Source organism: Cibotium barometz, chromosome 32, assembly GCF_041138505.1.
Source record: "Cibotium barometz isolate CiBa-2024 chromosome 32, ASM4113850v1, whole genome shotgun sequence".
Lineage (NCBI taxonomy): Eukaryota > Viridiplantae > Streptophyta > Polypodiopsida > Cyatheales > Cibotiaceae > Cibotium > Cibotium barometz.
In genome coordinates this window covers 39,479,956-39,499,805 of record NC_141077.1, presented here as the reverse complement: position 1 = coordinate 39,499,805, position 19,850 = coordinate 39,479,956, and the positions used below count along the sequence as shown (strand labels likewise).

At 38.1% G+C, this 19,850-nt stretch overlaps 1 protein-coding gene across 1 annotated transcript; it reads left to right on the top strand.

Annotated features, from left to right (window-relative positions):
* Window positions 1-491: 491 nt before the first annotated feature.
* On the top strand, window positions 492-3,801 carry LOC147620188 (B2 protein-like). The gene is made up of 6 exons (XM_086772383.1): window positions 492-775; window positions 1,664-2,155; window positions 2,331-2,431; window positions 2,563-2,646; window positions 2,749-2,859; window positions 2,961-3,801. Exons 2-6 carry the CDS (start codon window positions 1,669-1,671, stop codon window positions 3,003-3,005), a joined length of 828 nt encoding a protein of 275 aa, XP_086628509.1. The 5' UTR covers window positions 492-775; window positions 1,664-1,668; the 3' UTR covers window positions 3,006-3,801.
* The last annotated feature ends 16,049 nt before the right edge of the window (window positions 3,802-19,850 follow it).

Sequence of the window (19,850 nt, the reverse complement as noted above, 5' to 3'; positions counted from 1 at the left end):
TTCTTTGTCAACGTCTTGGTGATGAGCAGGGGAAATTCAAAGAGTCCTAGCCAAGGAGAAAGCAAAATGAATATTCTAGTAAGCCAACATTAAGAGCAAACACAAATTTGACCAATCAAATCGTTTGTAATAAGGAAAGCTAGAGAGTCGATGTTTACTGGCAAAGGTTTAATTGTGCAAGTGCAAAGAAGAATGGGCATCAGTTCTAGGGCCACATGTATTATAATTATATCAATAAATGAATATAAATAAATAATGTAAATGGATGGATGTTCTTATTATTTTAAGCTGAACCAAGCTAGTGAATCAACTTTGTTTTGACAAGTAGAAAAGCACGTGCTAGTATGGTTGGCGATGGAATGTGTGGTGCGATAATTCTAATTTTTGTGATTAGTAGTTAATGATGATTCTTATAATTGAAAAGTTATATCAACTAATAATAATAATTATTCTCGTATCACGTTTATAACGTACTGAATTTCATTAGGGTTATCGACGCCGGCTCATCTCTCTCTCTCTCTCTCTCTCTCTCGCATCTCTGTCTCTCTCTCTCTCTTTTGCTTCGTGTGGAGCTCGAGGCAGCGAAAGGAAGAAGAACAAGGGCAGCGCGAGGAAAACCGAAGTTCGTTTGCATCGAGGCGCTTCTACAAACCCTTCGTTGTCTTTGTTTTCGTCTTTGTCGCCATCGCCCATTTTCTTCTCGGCCTGCAGAAACGCAACAGAGACACACACACAGCCAGAGACAGAGGAGAGCGAGCCTCTTAACGCTCCACAGGTGTGCTTCACATGAATTTCTCTCACGCGGTTTCCCAATTCAGGCGCCTCTGATTGTGTCTGTGTTTCTTTAGAAGAGCTGTCCCTGCATTTTCTTCTAGCTGAGAACCAGTGCTTTCTTACTGCACCAGTGTTACCCTAATCCCTTTCCCGTTTTCACTTTATTTTCTTCTTCTACCATTTTGGCCCTAATTTTCCCCACACACACACACACACACACACAACACACACATTTCGCCCTGTTCAGCCACCCATTTGGTTTCGCTCTTATTTCTCCTCTTGCCCAAATCTTTCTTTGACCTAGGCTTCTTTGGCTGCTCTCTCTCTCTCTCCCCCCTCTTTTCACTTTCGTCTTTACATCCCTCTGCCCTAACCTCCCCCTTCAGATCTTGCCCTTACTTTTACCTGCCAACTTGCCCTGATATCACTTTATGACCCTATACGTTTTGAGTTAATCAACTATAGTCTAAGATTTTTGCCCTAACTCCTACAGCTCTTTTCTCTAGATCCTGTGCATTGTTTCTGAACTTGCTCTCTTTAGAGATTTGCCATCGTCGAAGTTCTTCTCCTGCCTTGCTGTGGCCGTCTAGACCGCATCTTTATTTGCTAGTAAGAAGCCCATGCATTTTCCATCTCTTTTCCTTTTTGTTCTTGGCTAAAGTGGATGTTATTTTATTTTTCAAAAGTCTATTTTGAAAAAGAGAAATCAAAAGTATGTTTTACTGATTCTAAATGTAATCTTCAGGAGGTAAGTTTGCTTTTTAAAATTGTTTAAGTCACTGAACTTCTAGGTGCAGGAATTTTTATGTTTCTTTTGCATGTGGATATATGTAAAGTCTACCCAACCCTGTCTTCACAGCAGTTTTGTGCTCCTCAACAATTATTGCAGCTCAAATGGAGAATATCTACTCTTTCTTCCAATATGATGAGGAGCTACGAGGTCAGCCCAAGTCCTGGAACCTGACTGCTGAAGATCAGAAGTGGACCCTGGTTGCCTCAAAGCTAGCTTTCGTCGACCAGATGCGAGCCAAAGTGGACAGAGTTAGTAAAACTGAAGTTCCAAAGCGGTCTGTTAGTGAATTTAACAGTAGCAAGGTTGGAAAGGGAAAGCACAAACAGAAAGGTGGTCAAGATGCTAGAAACGAAGCCATGAACAAGCCTCTGAATGCAGACTGGAAGTTGGATGATGCAGCACAAAAGGCAAGTTTGATGAGCAGTTTTTTGAATGGAAATGCACAGCCACAGGTGACAAATAGTTCAGACAAAAGGTTCAAATCACTGCCCGCAGCTGAAATGTTACCTCGAAGTGAAACTCTTGGTGGCTACATCTTTGTCTGTAACAATGATACCATGCAAGAGGATCTCAAGCGACAGCTCTTTGGTACGAGAAGTGGAAAAACTCATTGCATTTGTGCTCTATGTATGTATGCATGAATAAATGTATGTGTGTATATGTATGTATGCATGCATAAATTTGTGATCTCAACTTTGTGTCATCTGCAAGCTGTAGAAGATGTTACAACACCCATATTCTAATGCTGTATTTTATCTGACAGGACTGCCTCAAAGATACCGCGATTCTGTACGTGCTATACAGCCTGGCCTACCGTTGTTTTTGTACAATTACACAACTCATCAGCTGCATGGAATTTTTGAGGTTAGAAATGCCTCTGTCCTCTTGAGACAAAATGATTGCTTCTGTTTTTCTATCAAATCTGTTCTATATCTGTAGCACATTCTCTTATGGGTCTCTCTGGAGTTTATACTCTTTATTGATGGCGATTCCAGGCTGCAAGTTTTGGAGGCTCCAACATCGATCCCACAGCATGGGAAGACAAGAAATGCAAAGGAGAATCGAGGTTTCCAGCGCAGGTATGTGTAGTAGAGACATTGCTGGTTTCTGCTGTGTGGATTATGTGTATAGTTCTTCCTTGAATCTAGCCCTCACCAACACATGTTCATCCTTGGGTTCAGGTCCGTAGTCGTGTTCGAAGGATCTGTAAACCGCTGGAAGAAGATTCATTTAGGCCTGTTCTTCACCATTATGATGGGCCAAAGTTTCGGCTTCAACTGTCTGTCCCTGAGGTAATTCGAAGATGCAACACTCTTTTCCTAAGTGTCTACATTCTCAGTTTTCCTTTTCATAATTGGGCATCCTAACTGGAGAGGCCATGCTTGTTTGACAGACACTGGCATTATTAGATTTGTTCAACGACGGTGGCTCTTTATAAAGCGATGCTCTGAAGATTTTCTTGCTAGTCCAGATGGAAGGAGACAGTTGGAAGATGCCTCTCAATAAGTATATTCAATGGACTCAGCTATTGCCCTCAGGTACATGTGGACAAAATGACTACGTGTTTGCATTGCCAGCAAGGCTGAAATGTGTGCAAGCATGCCTGATCAACAGGCCAAATAACAGGCATGCTTGCTCATACTACTAGGTATACAGTTGATGCTATAGAATGCTACAGTACTGTGCTGGTTGGAACTGCTTCCATAAACTCCAAAGTTCTCCTGCTGGTGGAAGCCAATAAATAATAAGCATTTCTTTGGAAACTGAAATTCTTGAGAACGTCCTGTGGCCTCAAAGAGTCACCTTTGTGATTAGAAGTGTTTTGGGAGTTGTGGGAGGACTATAGGTAGGTGGGTGGTTTGGTGTTTTGTAGGTGAAAGCTTCCTCTTTACTGGTGTTTTCAGGAGTTACGGTTGGATTACAGGCAGGTGGGTTTCGTAGGGTGAAGTGTCTGTTTTACTACTTGTGTCCCAGTTGTTGGTATTACGTAGGGTGAAGTATCCTCTTTATTACTTGTGTCCCAGGTAAAATCATGCTTGGTGCTTGCAGCTACATGAATGGTCTTTGTGCATTCTGTTAGCATAAGGCTACTCCACATGCATGTATGCCTTCACTAGAAGCTTGTTCAGGGGTTTTGATGTGTGTTTTCATTAAGTGTTAACTGGAGTTCTGATATCTCTATATCTCCTCTGTTGTTTTAGTGTTATAATTGAAGAGTAATGCTTTGGTTTTAAGCTGGATTGTGTAAGTTTCAGTTTATCTATTTTTATGGCATCTCATGCATGTTACCCTTTTTTGTTATTTTTGTTAATTATCATGTGTTAAGAGCTACCCCATTATACTTTTCCTGTCACTTTGTTATCCATGCTAGGTGGTGATCTATGTTGTGGAAGTGATTCCGTGATGTCCATTTATGGCTAGCGTGGTGCTTTGAGGAAATTTCATTGGATGAAAAAGTGTCTTCTGGTGCATTTGTGCAATTTTGGTAAAGGAGGGATTTTAGTTGAGCTTTGACATGGTATTGCAGTTCTCTTTGGTACCTCAGTTTCAGCATTTAAGGCTACTTCTCTACTTACATCAACGACGTACTGAACGGATGTGTACTATTTTCTGTGCGCGAGCTTTAGCTTGATTAAGCTGTGGTTCTCATTTTACATTAGAAGCACCATGGAAATTCACGAGGCAAGTGTACTTAGTGCGTACGTGCGTGCGTGCACACCCACTTCTCAACAATGGTACCACCACCCACCTCCCCCTATCGTCCCCCCCCTCCCCCTTAAAATAAATAATTAAGTGAAGTAGTGAATGGATTTGGTCTGAAGGTCTACTTTTACTCATACCTTTCTGACAATCTTCCATCCCTATGAAGGTGTAACTTATTACTAGAGAGAGAGAGAGAGAGAGAGAGGCATCTGCACCAGTCAACAATGGTAGCCCCCTGCCCCCCTTCTTTGCCCCACCTCTACTAATTAACTAATTCATCTCTTAATGTCAATGAGTTAGTGTATGGTTTTTGCCTTAACATCTTAAATGAAATGCTGCACGCCTAAATAAAAGTGCCATTATTCATCTCCTGGTCTCAATTTGACCAGTGTATGGTTTGGGCTTGACTTCTAAATGAATGTGCCATACATCATGTGACCGTATTTGTATAAAACAAAAGGTGTTGGGTCACTTGCAATTCTCTCTCTCTCTCTCTCTCTCTCTCTCTCTCTCAAATAGACATTGATACCCCACACTAATTGGTCCCCATACTTGCACAATCTTCGCATGGATATGGTAGGTTGAGGTACTCCAAAGTAACGTAAGGGTTTCTTTCACACGGGTTTATGTGAATCGCTTGTCACCTTTCCTATATGTTTGGTATTGACCATTGTTACGCCTCATCAATTATACTGTAATCTTGGCTCATCTGTTCGGACTTTCTTGGACTGTAGATTTGCAAATGGATTCAAATCCCTTGTTGCCAATTCTATCGGGAGTGCTTTGTGTGGCTTACAGATGATTGTTTGTTCAAGAAGGTTGGCTGATGAGGGTCTTGATTTGATAGGGCTGAGTCTCATCCCATCACCAAAGAGTGGAGGTTGGAAAGCGGGACGCATTTTGAGGAAGGACATGATTCATATTCTTCTTAGCAATATGCTACTTTCTTTATGTATGTTCAGTGTACTGTTGAGGTGAGAGGTGTTCCATTCTCTTTAGGGTGGTTTTGGCCTAATGTCTTGAGTGGTTGACATTCAAGACCAACACTGCCTAAGACTTTGCTACCTATACAAAGAGGTTTGTATCTAGTCAGGAGACCTTTCGCAACCAGCTATAACTTGTTTCTTTTAATTGGTCTTAGATGGGGACGTTTGATTGTGATCATGAGGATCCCTAGAGTTCAAGGACCTCGCTAGACGAACCAGACAACACACTCACAATGTTAGAGATATGTAGATCAACATGCCTTCCAAGGATCACATTAGACAGAGCAATCGTGTGTAAGACGCTTCAAGGCTTGTTGGGCCTGGTTGATCATATGAACGACTCCACATTGAGTGATCATCCAAGAACTTGGGAGTTCTCCACCTCAAGTGGTTGATGTATGAGTTTGTACGAGGTCATGCAGGTGGAGACACATTGATTCCTATAGGCTAGACAAAGGAAGATATTGCAGAAGGCCAAAGCTGATTGACCCCCACTCGTCATGTGATCTAGCTTTGAAAGAAATTTCTCACGTTTTATTCAAGGTACAACAATAGTTTTACCCTAGAGGGACATGCCCTTACTAGAGATTTGAGAAGGCCAAAGGTGATTGACCCCCACTCGTCATGTGATCTAGCTTTGAAAGAAATTTCTCACGTTTTGTTCAAGGTACAACAATGGTTTTACCCCATACTCATGTTCAAGATGGGAACACACACACACACATGCATGCTTGTACTTATGCACACACACATGTATAGAGAGAGAGCACACACACACACACACACACACACACATGCATGTACTTATGCACACACACACACACACACACATGCATGTACTTATGCACACACACACACACACACACATGCATGTACTTATGCACACACATGTATAGAGAGCACACACACATGCATGCATGTACACGTGTGTGTGTGTGTGTGTGTGTGTGTGTAGAGAGAGAGAGAGAGAGAGAGAGAGAGAGAGAGAGTATTTATTTGAGAGTTTTTTAAATCACATTATTTAGCTTGTCACATTTTTTATTCAAATCACCACTACACTACATTGTAACAAGCCAAGGGACGTAGCTCCTTTGATTGGTTTGGGCCCAAGGATCGTAGTAGGATGGGAATGCAAGCCGTTTAAAGATTGGAACTCAAGTTCACGAACTCCAGTCCGAATATCTTTGGGTCCTAACCTTGGTCAAAATGTAGTAATTATTATTTAAAAAAAAAAATCGAGTCTAGTATGGGGCTACAACCTTGGTCAAAATGTAGACATCCCTTCTAGTTTTTTTTAAAAATTGACTCTAGTAAGCTAAGTTCACAGATTTTGCTTAGATTGATTTCAATCCTAAGACTATACGATGGGGATGAATAGATCTCAATCCCAAGATTCGGACTCAGGAACAACAAATCCCATATAGATGGCTAGATCATAACACAAAGATTCAATCTCAAGTTCAAATCCCCAGAGATTGTTTTGGTCTAAGATTTTGATTAGAGATTGTTTTGGGTTGTAAGATTTTGATATAAGGACTCTAAGTTGGGGATGCAAGCTATTTTGGACTCAAGTCTAAAAATCCTCACATTGAATCTAACTCAAGGAACTATGATTGGGGATGTAAAACCAAGTCAAAAATATTTAGACTCACATATTGATTTGCACCAACAAGGGGCTCTAGGATGAGTATGTAAGCTAGGTCAAGATATAGACTCAAGCGTAATTGGTTTAGACCCAAGAGCTAAGACAATGTATGCAATCCAAATCCCAAAATTCAGACTCAATACTTAGACTCATTTTGCTAACAATGCAAACCAAATCCAAATACTTGGACTTAAGTTCAAAAGTCACTAGATTTATTTGGACCCAAGGACTCTAGGTTGGGATTCTCTACACCTTGATTGCAAGATTTGGATTTCGGTTCTAAATTCCCAAGTATTTGGTTTCAAGTCAAAATGAAGTCTAAAACCTCTTAACACAAGATGGCGATTCAAGTTTGTAATCACATAGATTGATTTGCCCCTAATGTTTATAGACCCAAGGACTCTAGGTTGGAGGTGCAAGCCAAGTCTAAGAATTTGAAAATTTTAAACTACTTACATTGATTTAGATCAAAACACTTTGGGCTACTTTGGACTCAAGGACTTGACTCTAAGGTTTGGACTTAAGTGATTGACAGTATAAGTCTAAATGAGTGCAAGGACTCAAGTCCTTGCACTTATTTGGACTCAAGTGATTTGACACTATAATTCAAAATTAAGTTAATATATCTCATAGATTCTTTTTTTGCCTAAATTTAGTCCCAAGGACTCTAGGGTGGGGTTGCAAAAGCCCAGTCCAAAGATTTGGAATCAAGTCCCATCTGAGTGTGATCATTTGATGATGTTTTTATGGCTTTTTGAAGCCCCTATGATTAAAATGTAAGAGTTTCTCTAGAAGTTTGTGTAGTTTATAATTTTGCCATTGCTTCTAGGATTGGCCAAAAATCCTCACATTGATTAGGTTTGGACCTAAGATCTATAGATTGGGGATGCAAGTCAGGTCCCAAGATTTGGACTCAAGTACCAGAACCCTTGGATTGACTGACATTAATTTAGATTTTAAATTCCACCATATATATTAAGGTTTTTATTAACACCAAACATTTCAAGAGATCATCAATGTTGTACTAGAGACATATATAGCCAAAACTTACTTGGCTCTATTGCTTACCATAGAGCCAAGACTTTAGTTCTATAGTAATAATCTTGTAGTATAGCTCTGTTTGGACTCTACTATTAGGGAAAAAGTGAAAAAGGTGTTTCTTAACACCCTTAATTCCAAGAGTTTTATCCATACCTAGTAGAAAAATAATGGATCATTTTGGTCAATATTTATTTCATGAAAATATATGATTTCTTAGGATCTACAAGATTGTGTCACATTTCTTTTTGCTATTCAATTCATGAATATGAATGAACTTTAGAAGAATATCAAACTCAGCTAATTTTAGAGGAATATGTGGAATTCTAAGCCAATTCATAAATTGCCATCTCAAATTCATAAATCAATTTTGTGATGACAACTTTACCCATACCAAGTTAAATTTAGAAAATTCACTACAAATATTTTCGAAATAGATGTTATGAACTATTTGTGACTTTTGTTTGACCATTAGATTCAGGATGTGAAGTCCAACTTAGTGCCTAGGTTACTAAAAAGTGTAGTCCAAAAATATGTTTTCTATCTTCTTTGGGTCAACATGGATTCTCAGCTGAAACTATGTGGCCAAGGTACTCAATCTCTAATTGGATAAAACTACTCTTCTCACGATTGAGATAGAGCTCATTTTTCTTTAAAAGATTGAATACCATCTCGAGGTGTTTCTTATGTTCTTCTATGTCTTTGTTGAAAACTAAAATGTCATCAAAGAAGACAACCATAAAGTTTTGATGTTTAAGGAAGGTATGATTAATCATATGACTAAATTCCCGTTGGTATCACTAAAAACCCATAATGTCTTGTCTATGCACGGAAAGTAGTTTTGTATACATACTCTTCCACCATTCTCACTTGGCGGTAGCTATATTTGAGGTCAAAGGTCAATTTTACTACAAACCTTAGCACCTCTCTTAGCCTAACAAGTCATCAACTCGAGGAATTGGATATCTATTTTCCATAGTCATCTTATTAAAGGGGTCGTAGTCTACACACATACGATAGGTGCCATTCTTCTTTTTGTGTTTGAGACTAAAAGTACAGGATCTCCGTATGGTGAGCTACTTAGTAGTCTGATGAGTTTTACAACTAAAAGATCCTCTATTTGAGCTTGATTATCTCTTTGCTCAATTTTATTCATAAGGAGATCTGCATACTATCAGGAATAAGATCAATTTTAAGATCCTCGGGTCTAGAACTAGGTATAGTAGAGGAAGGTCATTCAAGAAACAATTTGAGAATTGTGAAAGAAAAGATTGATGAGAGGGTTCATTGGAAGAAGCAGGTATTGAATCTATAAGCTTATTGACCAAGACTAAGTCTTTTCCCTCTTCCTCAAAGCCCGCTTAGCTTGTGTATGGCTAAGTAGTGGAGTACTCTCTCCTTTGATCAATCCCTTAAGACATAGTTGTTTTCCTTCATGAACGATATGCAATGAGTGAGAGTTATAATAAATTTGAGGATTAAACTAGTTTCTCCATGGCATGCCCAAGATAACATCAACTCCTTGCAATGGTGCTACCAAAAAGTTTCTCTTTTCTTGAGAAGATGCAATAAATAAGCAAAGGCCTTGTACTTCCTTAGTGGAGTTATACTTTGTGTTAGTGAAAGTAGCATTAACTTTATATTGTGATAGTGTGACATTCAAATTAAGTGTTCTTACTAACTTTTTAGAAATAAAATCATGTGTGCTACCATCATCTTGAAGTACAAGAACTTCCTTTCCTTTTACTTTACCATGCATCTTCAAAAGAGTATAAAATTTCAATTTACCTTCTGAGTCAGAGAGATTATCTTCAAAGTTACCCTCTTGCTCGGGAAGATAGTCATCATCGTCAAATTCTTCATCTTTGATCATGTTCACCTTGGCAGTGGAAGGCTTGTTCTTCTCCAAGAAATTGGGAGCAATATGCCCTCTTTGGTTGCACGTATATAGCAATGAATAGGTCTAGCACTATCTTTGTTAGTCAGAGTTGAGGCTTGATTGTGCTTATTACCATCCTAATTTTTGTTGTTTCTATTAGGAACTTTATTGAAATGATTGTGTCCTTACGGCTTGTTAAAGTCTTTTAGAAAAAGAACCATTCCTTTGATAGTTAGAATCCTCCTTAAGGATTCCATTCTTCTTCTCACAACTCAAAGCTAAGGAAATAGTAGAAGTTAGAGAGTGGGGATGGAACATGTTCACTTTGGCTCGAAGGGTAGTCTTGAGTCATGCTATAGGCATCCTCATTTGGTTCTTTTTCGACACCTTTTCTATGGCTTGTAATTGGATAAGGGTTTACCAAAATTGATCTAACTACATATGAACTGTCGCCTTCTCTAATTGTCGAAGATTATCCCATTGTTGCCTAGCCCTAGCCTTATTCTGGGGTGGTAAGAAATTCTTTTTAATGAGCTTTTGAAATGATTTCCAACTTTTGGGTCTACGATGTCACTTCTTAGTAGCATTCCACCATAATGCATCATTTATCAATTAAATGATTGCATGGACTTTTTATTTTGTCTTTCTCAAAAAATTTCTCTCCAAAGAAATAATCATCAAGTTTGCTTATCCAAGACAATATAGTGCATGCATCCTTTTTTCCATCAAAATTTTGAAATTGGAAAGAGTTTTGGCTAATACAGAATTCCTTTCTAGAAGTTTGAACTTTAAAGGTAGCCGCCATGGTTCTTTGAATTTGATCATCCTCAGACTCTACAGAATCTTGAATTCTATTGCTCTTTCTATGGTTTAAGTGGTTTTCTAATTTTCTTCTCTTCTCACTTTCTATAGTTATTTAGGATTAAAGTGCCATGAGTTGTTCTTGAATTGAAGGAGGTTGAGGATTTGTGGCCATGATGGAAAATATGTAGATAGATTTTAAAGAAAAAGTGCAAACTTTATATGCAAATAAAAGGAATTGAAAATAGCTCAAATGATGGTAATTCTTATCACTCTCACCCGCAATTTGCAAAAAGTCATCGGTTTGTTCAAGTGTGCGGCAAGAAGAATAATTCGCAAGTGACAAAAGAGTCCGTTGAGTAGTATCAAAGTGGGTACAAACTTGCCATGATGAATACGAGATATTGTGCCTTTGAAGTCTTCAAAAAAGTGAGGTTAGTTAATCCCAATTTTGTGAAATTTATTTGTTGTTTATAGTCCATAAGATACTCTTAATTTTTCTCCTTTTTGAAGATGTCAAAAGGCTTAGAGTGTGGTTTTTGAATTTTTATAAAGGCTTAAAGTGTGATTTTTGAATTTTTATAAAGGATTATGGTCAAAGGCTTAAAGCCTCATAGTCTTAGCTTAGCTAATCTAAGCTTAACTAAAAGCATGAGAGTAAACGACGATGCACGAAATTCAACACAAAGAAGAAGAAAGAAAACAGGCCACCAATTTAGGAGGAAGAAGAAATTCCACATAAACTTGCTATTTTATAGTAGAGTCCAGGGTTTCAAGGCATGAGGAGTACACATGTAGCTTCTGATCTGAAGGAGAGGCAACCAATAGAAAGGTAGTTTTCTAGCACGAGGCATGGTATTTCCATGAATAGAGGTGGTTTTGTCGAAAAGATGGCATCAATTTCTTACCGTTGATCAAAGTTTCAATATTGTGGGGGTGTAGATAATTGTGGGGGTGTAGATAATTCACCCAAAGAATCCATCCTTTGTCCAAAGGTCTTCATGTGCTTGCCTTTCTTACCCTTTGGATTTTTGTGAGCTTCTTTAAGTACTTGTATCCATGCTCTGATACCACAATCAAGATCTTTGTACAACTTGAAGAATTAATCTCACAACAACAAGCGTATTAATAGAACTAAACCTTAAACTTTAAACAATTTGACAAGATCAAGCATAGCATAGAAAAAGAAAGCAAAGTAGACATCACCATATCGACGAGACAAGTGTTGGGTTGAATCTCCCCCTCTCTGCGGAAGTGGCTCCTCCTTCCTTACAAGAGTATTTTAATAACTTATTGGCAAAAATAGCCCATGGAGCCATTAATAGCATACCTTTTCCAAAAGTGGGATTTTTACAAAAATAGATGGACTAACCACAAACCTTAGTGCAACTAGTAAAATAATGTGCGAACCCAAAAATAATGGCTAGCTCATATGTACAATTCTAGCACATGTATACAAAATCCATGCGAATACTTGTCGCTCATACATCTACTCACAATAAGTAATAATGTTAGTTGCATCACACGCAAATAATACTACAAGACAACAAATATAAATAATCCTATGAAAAACATAAATAGTTAGGCCCCAAAATACAAAGTCAGTATTAATCATGCATATACTATCCATGTAGAATATGTGGAAATTACCAACGTGTGGTCACCTAAGTACCTTAGGTAGTACAATGGTGTCACAAGAATCGTCAATCTACCATAGAGGCGTGTAGCTAACATCCATGTTAGGACCTTTGTACAACTTGAAGAATTAATCTCTCACAAACAACAAACGTATCAATAGAACTAAACCTTAAATTTAAACAAATTGACAAGATCAAGCATAGCATAAAAATAGAAATGAAAGTAGACATCACCATCGACAACAAGTGTTGGGTTGAATATCCCTCTCTGCGTAAGTGGCTCCTCCTTCCTTACAAGAGTATTTTAATAATGTATTGGCAAAAATAGCACAAGGAGCCATTAATAGTGTACCTTTCCAAAAGTGGACTTGTTTACAAAAATAGATGAACTAACCACAAACGTTAGTGCAACTAGTAAAATAATGTGTGAACCCAAAAATAATGGCTAGCTCATATGTACAATGCTAGTACATGTATACAAAATATTGGGCACACGGCCATAGTCTAGAGTAATCAAAATTGTGGTATGAACCACTCAAAATAGATGCTCAATAAATAGAGCCATGCAACACACGCATATACCACAAATGTTGAGAGACTAACTCGACTGCACATAGATCATCATCCATAGGAGACACACTTCGATCATGAAAACTAGCATTGCAGCTCCTCATACACCTACTCACAATAAGCAATAATGTTAGTTGCATACACGCAAATAATCCTACTACAAATGCAAATAGTTAAGCCCAAAAATACAAGTCAATACAATCATGCATATACTATCTATGTGGAATATGTGGACATTACCCATGTGTAGGGCCACCCACTTACTGTAGGTAGTACAATGCTATCACAAGCATCCTTGATCGACTGTAGAAGTGTGTAGCTAACATCCCTATCAGGATCTTTGTACAGCTTGAAGAATTAATCTCTAAAAAAAATGTATGAATAGAACTAAACCTTAAACTGTAAACAAAGTAAAAAGTAAAAATCAAAGTAGATGTCTCCATTGACAAGTGTTGGGTTGAATATCCCCCTTTGTGTAAGTGGCTCCTCCTTCCTTATATGATATTTTAATAATGTATTGGTAATAATAGCCTAAGGAGACATTAATAGCATACCTTTTTCAAAAGTGGTCTTGTTTACAAAAAATAAATGGACTACACAAACCTTAGTGCAAGTAGTACAATAATGTGTGAACCCAATAATAATGGCTAGCTCAAATGTACAATGCTGGCACATGTATACAGAATATTGGACACATGGCCATAGTTCAGAATAATAAAAATTGTGGTATGAAGCACTCAAAATAGATGGTCAATAAATAGAGCCATGCAACACACACATATGGGTGAAACCACGTTAACGCGCTACGCTTTTTGTGCTTGTAAGCATATGCAAGCATAGTGTTTTTATAGCATTCCAAATTGAAATAATTACATGTCTTTCAAAACTAAAAGTTTTTCCAAATGATTCTCCTTATTTTCACATAAGTATGCTTGAAAATACTTCATGCATGCGTGAAGATTCCTCGAGTATCTTAGTAATGAGTAACAAGGCAAGGCCAAGTGGTAAAAGATTATTCTTCCTTGAGTGTGGTAGTTACATGAAGAGGGAAGATCAAAATTGAGGCCTGTTGTGGGACATTGGCAAACAGACTGTAGCGGGGTCATGATGAAGAAGTTAAGGCAACATGCTGGTGGGGCTATCCCGTAGGGAGGGGGACTTGATGGAAGAGAGTGCAGTTTGAGTCTTCCTCTCCCCCACGCAGGAGCTGATCGTTCACAAGCACCACCTCCATGGAAGATCCATCGACTAGGAGCTGCTACAGAAAGTGCAAAGCCCCCATCTCCATCTCCAACTCATATGTAGAAAGGAAGACCTTCTACTAGCCCACCGCTTGCAAGGCCACCATCAGGAAAGAACTTCAAAAATGGCATCTTCTAGAAACTTTAAAAGGGTATCCCATTCACAGACTTCACTTTGTCCCTTTGTCCCTTTGTCTCCCTCCTCCCTCCCCCCCCCCTCTCTCTCTCTCTCTCTCTCTCTTGCTCCTTCCTGTGTATGCATGGGAGCATGTCTGTGTGTATTCATTTGGGTGTTTTTGTTGACGGACAATGCAATGGAGGTTCGCATGCTGATTTATCTAGCTTTTGCCCAAAATTACTTACTCTAATGTTTTCCATGTTTTCCCTATATGTTTTTGGTGCTTGTCTCCCTCCCTCCCTCCCTCCCCTCCTCTCTCTCTCTCTCTCTCTCTCTCTCTCTCTCTCTCTCTCTCTCTCTCTCTCTCTCTCTCTCTCTCTCTCTCGTGTGCTTTTGTTGATAGAGACCGCAATATGCAATGTAGAAATTAGCTTTTGCAATGTATAATTAACATGAAATTGATAAACCTTGCTTTATATTCATGTGTGATGGAGGGCCCCTGAGGTGAATTATGTGCACCAAGAAGTGTTTTGCATGATAGCCAAGCAGTCCAATGCACAAAGGGGGCTTGCTATTGAAAGCACAGACCCAAAGGTGCTTAAGGACTCTGATGTGGCGGAGGAGGAGTGGCTATCTTTGTTCAACCATCCCAAGGATCCCTTGGAGTACCACATTAAGTGCAGTGGTATCTTCCCAGAGATGTATTCAGATCTTGCACTCTTTCATTGGAAGGTATACCAAAAGAAACCAAAAAACTAGGAGGTCAGCGCCACATTTGCTAAGGGATGCGTACTCGAGTTTAGTTTTGTAAGATTCCTCCCTCCAGCTTTTGAGGTGTAAAGGTGTAAGAACCTCCCCTTATCTTCTTGTAATTATTCCCCTCTCTGAAATAAAAGAAAGATCTTGTTTTACCCTGTTTTAGCCTAGAGAGAGAAAATATCTAGAGAGAGATAATCCAAAATTGAGATATCTTTGGATATAAAAATCCTCCTAGTGTTTGAAATGGTTCCCTTGAAACAGAAGTTCAAAATAAAATCTCCAAAGTGCATTAGGAATCAATTAAAAATGATTTAAAAGACCTTAGCCTAAGGGTCAAGATTTTCTAAAAATTTTGAATTATGGTCCAATTAAGGTTCCTATGGGCCAATAAGATTAATCCAAGTGTTGGGATGAGATAAATCCAAAGAATAAAAGAAAATACCCAAAAATGAGTAAATGCTCACATAAGATGAAGAGTTGACTGAGTACAAGGTTTATTAGTTAAAAACTATGAGATATTACTAAAAAAATGAGATATTTTGGAATAATGATACATTTTTGACACCTTGGTAAAAGGAGGGGGGAGACTTTAAGGTAGGCGCCTATTTCACACATGTGGATGAGTTTTTAAATCAAAAAAATTATGATATTTTTATCTCTCATCAAATTGGATCAAAATGGGAGCTAAATTGGTCCAAATCTTGTCTAAATTCAGCCAAACTGAAGCTAGAAAATTCTAGAACTTAGTTGGACTCACTTAGTGGCCTCTCTCACTTATAAATAGACCCTTATTATTTTGTATTTTTATCTGTAAACTAGACCATGCCAGTATTACATTAAAATAAGCATATTTTCTATTATCTCTTAAAAATCCTCTACTTTTGGAGAGAGTGGAGCTTCTCTCTCTCTTCAACCATCCTTGGAGCTTTCCTCTCAACACACTAACCAATTGATTGGTTGGGGGCTTCCTTCTAAGAGAAAGAAGCAAGCAAAATCAAGAGGTAAGATATAACTTCATGGTTTTTCTCTAATATTCTCAATGTTTGCACTTCTCAACCCCTCTCAAGCTTGAGAAGTATCAAATGGATTGTTTTTCAATGCAAATTAAGATTTCTAATGAATTCCAATGATTAATCACAAAAAGTTTATCTTTATGCTTAATTTAGGATGTTTTTATGTATATCTCTCTCTCCCCAAAAGAATGGTCATTCCTATGACCAATTCTCTATTCAAATGATGCTTCTCAATTCAAAAATCAAACTCTATGCTAGTTAAGCTAGAGGTTAAAATGACTTTTTAATGCTTATATACTAATAGAATTATGATAAACTTATGATTTAATTCCATAAATTGGATTTAGGCCTGAATGATAGTTATTCTATCATAATAGTATTATAAAGTCTTATTCTTTTTAAAAATATTAAAAATTATCAGTAATAGCAGCGGAGCTATGGCAAAATTTTTAGAAATTAATACATAACTCATTTTTATGCATAATGTGAAAAGAGGACTTCCTACCATATTCTAGGATTGGTTATCCTATGCTAAAAGAATGATTCTCATCACATTCTTGGAAAACTAATTTTTAGTATTTATGCATAAATAATTAAATTAAGAAAAGAGAAATGGTAATTTTGTTTTATGAGAAAAGAGAAATTTCCATGATAATGGAGATCCATGTAATTAAATGGAAAAAGAGAAATTTTGGTATATTAAAATAATGAATATTTTTATTTAAAGAGAAATTTTAGATAAATTTATTTTATGTATGAAAAAATTTAAATGATAAAAGAGGAATTCCCATGACATTTGGAATTCAATCATTTAAATGGTAAAAGTGGAATTCAATCATTTAATTGGTAAAAGTGAAATTCTTGGCATATTTAGAATAATGGATATTTTTATTAAATAAAAGAGAAATTTTAGATAAATTTATTTTATGATAAAGGAGGAATTCCCATGACATTTGGAATTCAATCAATTAAATGCAAAAAGAGAAATTCCCATGATATTTGAGATCCAAGAAATTAAATAGAAAAAGAGAAAATTTTAGCATAATTCAAATTATGAGTATTTATCAAAAGTGAAATTTTGAGCATTATTGGGGAATATGGGTAGATTGATTTTTGTAAATCCCATGAATCTTTTACTCAAAAGAAGAATATTGAATATATTTCACTTGAGAAAATTGAGAAAGAATATGAAAATATCCGTTAAGAAAGAGAACCTTTACCTAGGCCAAGCAATTGGCCTAGGTAAAGCAATTGGCAAAAATTTAGAAAAGTCCCATCGGTATCAAAAATAAAAAATGTTACTGAATGTGAATAAGATGTGAATGCGATGTGAATAAGATGTGAATGTGATGTGATAAGATGTGAGTGGATGTGATAAAGATGTGGTGTGATGTAAATGAATGTGGATGGAATGTGAGGTGATGTAAATGGATGTGGATGTGAATGAAGAGATGAGAATGAGATGTGAGGATATGTGAAAGGATGAGATGTGATGCGAGATGGATGTGATGTGAATTGGGATAGATGTGAATGAATGAGATGTGAATGTGATGTGATGTGATGTGAATCGGGATAGATGTGAATGAATGAGATGTGAATGGATGTGACGTGATGTGAATCAGGATAGATGTGAATGAATGAGATGTGAATGTGATGTGATGTGAATCGAGATAGATGTGAATGAATGAGATGTGAATGTGATGTGATGTGATGTGAATTGGGATAGATGTGAATGAATGAGATGTGATGTGAATCAGGATAGATGTGAATGGATGAGATGTGATGAGAATGGATGTGATGTGATGTGATGTGAATCGAAATAGATGTGAATGGATGTGATGTGATGTGAATCAGGATAGATGTGAATGGATGAGATGTGATGTGATGTGAGTCAGGATAGATGTGAATGGATGAGATGTGATGTGAATGGATGTGATGTGATGTGAGTCAGGATAGATGTGAAGGATGAGATGTGATGTGAATGGATGTGATGTGAATTGGGATAGATGTGAATGGATGAGATGTGATGTGGATATGGGTAGATGAGAATGGGGATATGGGTAGATGAGAATGGGTGAGATGTGATGAGGATAGATGTGATGGGATGTAATATAATGTGATTGGATGAGAATAGATGAAGGACGCTGGGAACACATATGATTTGGATGTGGATTAAGCGAAGTGAATTGATTTAGAAGAATGGTGGAATAACGGGAAATGATGTGGAACGATGTGAAAAGATGAGAGTTCATTAGAAACTGTATTTATGACTTGTTTTTAAATGACTGTTTTATGTCAAGAATGCTGGGAAAGCATTTTGACCATCTTGTGAATAAGGTCGTGGACCTAAGTGATAAATTTGCAACAGCTGACGGAGAGTCAACGGAGGACGTCTCGCATAGCAAGGTCGGCTGAGGTCTTGACCAGCCTCAGATCGATTTAAATGGTGAGCTTCCGATACGGTGGATGAGGGACCAAGGAAGCGGCCTATGAGTGAAGCGCTAGGTGACCTGCGAAGGATCCAAGAAGGTGCTGACCATACGGTGCTCAGGCTCTGGGTCGCCGAAGATACCCATGCATGCGTCGAGGAAGAAAATGGAACAAGGTGTTAGAGTTGTTTTTTGAACTCGGGAATGGATCTGGTTGATTGACCTTGCTGGTCCTCAACGGATGAGTCCATGGCTCTTTTATATGGATTCGTTGGCTAATCTTGCTAATCTTCAACGGAGAGTCCATCTGGATTTTTATAAGTGAATATATTTCTGGATACTATGAACTAGGAACTATTGAAAAGGCCCCTGAGTGGACAGGTGGTGAGCGTTCTAGTTGCCAATGATGCCATAGGTACACCGATGAAAGAATGACTGGAAATTAGAATTTAACCAGATATGTTGGAGGATTATGATCAGTAATACTATGGTTTCATTAAAAGATTATTTTAAAGACAGTTGAATCTGTGAAAAAGGCAATTTCATATTGGGTGTGTAAGTGGTGTGAATCTTTTTCACAGTTGAATCTGTGAAAAAGGCAATTTCATATTGGGTGTGTAAGTGGTGTGACTATCTTGAAGTTTGCATGAAGCGCCGGCTAGGGGGCCTGGGAACTCTTTTCCCTGGTACCTGGGACAAAACATAACCAAATTCCTAAATTTATCCTATCACTACAGTGGTTGGGTGGTTGGCTAACCCATGGGACTGGATGGGGTTAGGTTGGACTGATGGATCCCTAAAATGATACTCAATTCTGTTATGGTACGATAGATGAAGTAAATCTCGGATAGTCTTGTTCTATGGAAATGAATCAACGGCTGTGCCTCTCGATGAGGAAAAAAGCGTTGGTCTCTATGATCCAAGTGCAAGTCTCTTCCTTGATCTGACCATGTGACTTACTGGTTCGGTCGGATTAGTTTGGTTATAGTTAAGGCTCTTGACTATGTTAGAATAAAAATATCCTGGAGGAATCGCCCGTGCTTTCTAGGTGAGGGAAGTTTTTTCGGGTTCGGTTTTGGAACAAACCGAGGGATTAGTCTCTTGTCCGGATATCCGTGGGACGAGGCCCCGAGTGAGAGGCTTTGCCTTGCGCAAGAAGTGCTACTTCCATTGCTAGCACCCCCGAATTCCTTGTGCGGAGGGGGCATGGATCTTTCAAGTTTGGAGGCCATTAGGAAGGGCAAATCAATGAAGTTTGCATGGGCTAAATTTGCAGAAGAGTATATTGACAAAATGCAAAAGGGGGATATTTTGATAGCCACTACACAAGATGACGACTTGTGAATCAGGCATATTGCTCCAGTGAGTCCCTGAAAAAGATGGAAAAGAAGGTCATGCACAAAGAGGCCTCCCACTCAGAATCTCCGCGAAGTAGTAAATCTGTAGAGAAACCAGCATTGTGAG

Excerpts from the sequence above, each read along its gene's own strand:
- LOC147620188 (XM_086772383.1), top strand. The coding sequence starts at position 1,669 with ATGGAGAATATCTACTCTTTCTTCCAATATGATGAGGAGCTACGAGGT. Across the intron at positions 2,432-2,562 it reads AGCTGCATGGAATTTTTGAG|GCTGCAAGTTTTGGAGGCTC; the intron begins GTTAGAAATGCC and ends TGGCGATTCCAG. Across the intron at positions 2,647-2,748 it reads AATCGAGGTTTCCAGCGCAG|GTCCGTAGTCGTGTTCGAAG; the intron begins GTATGTGTAGTA and ends CCTTGGGTTCAG.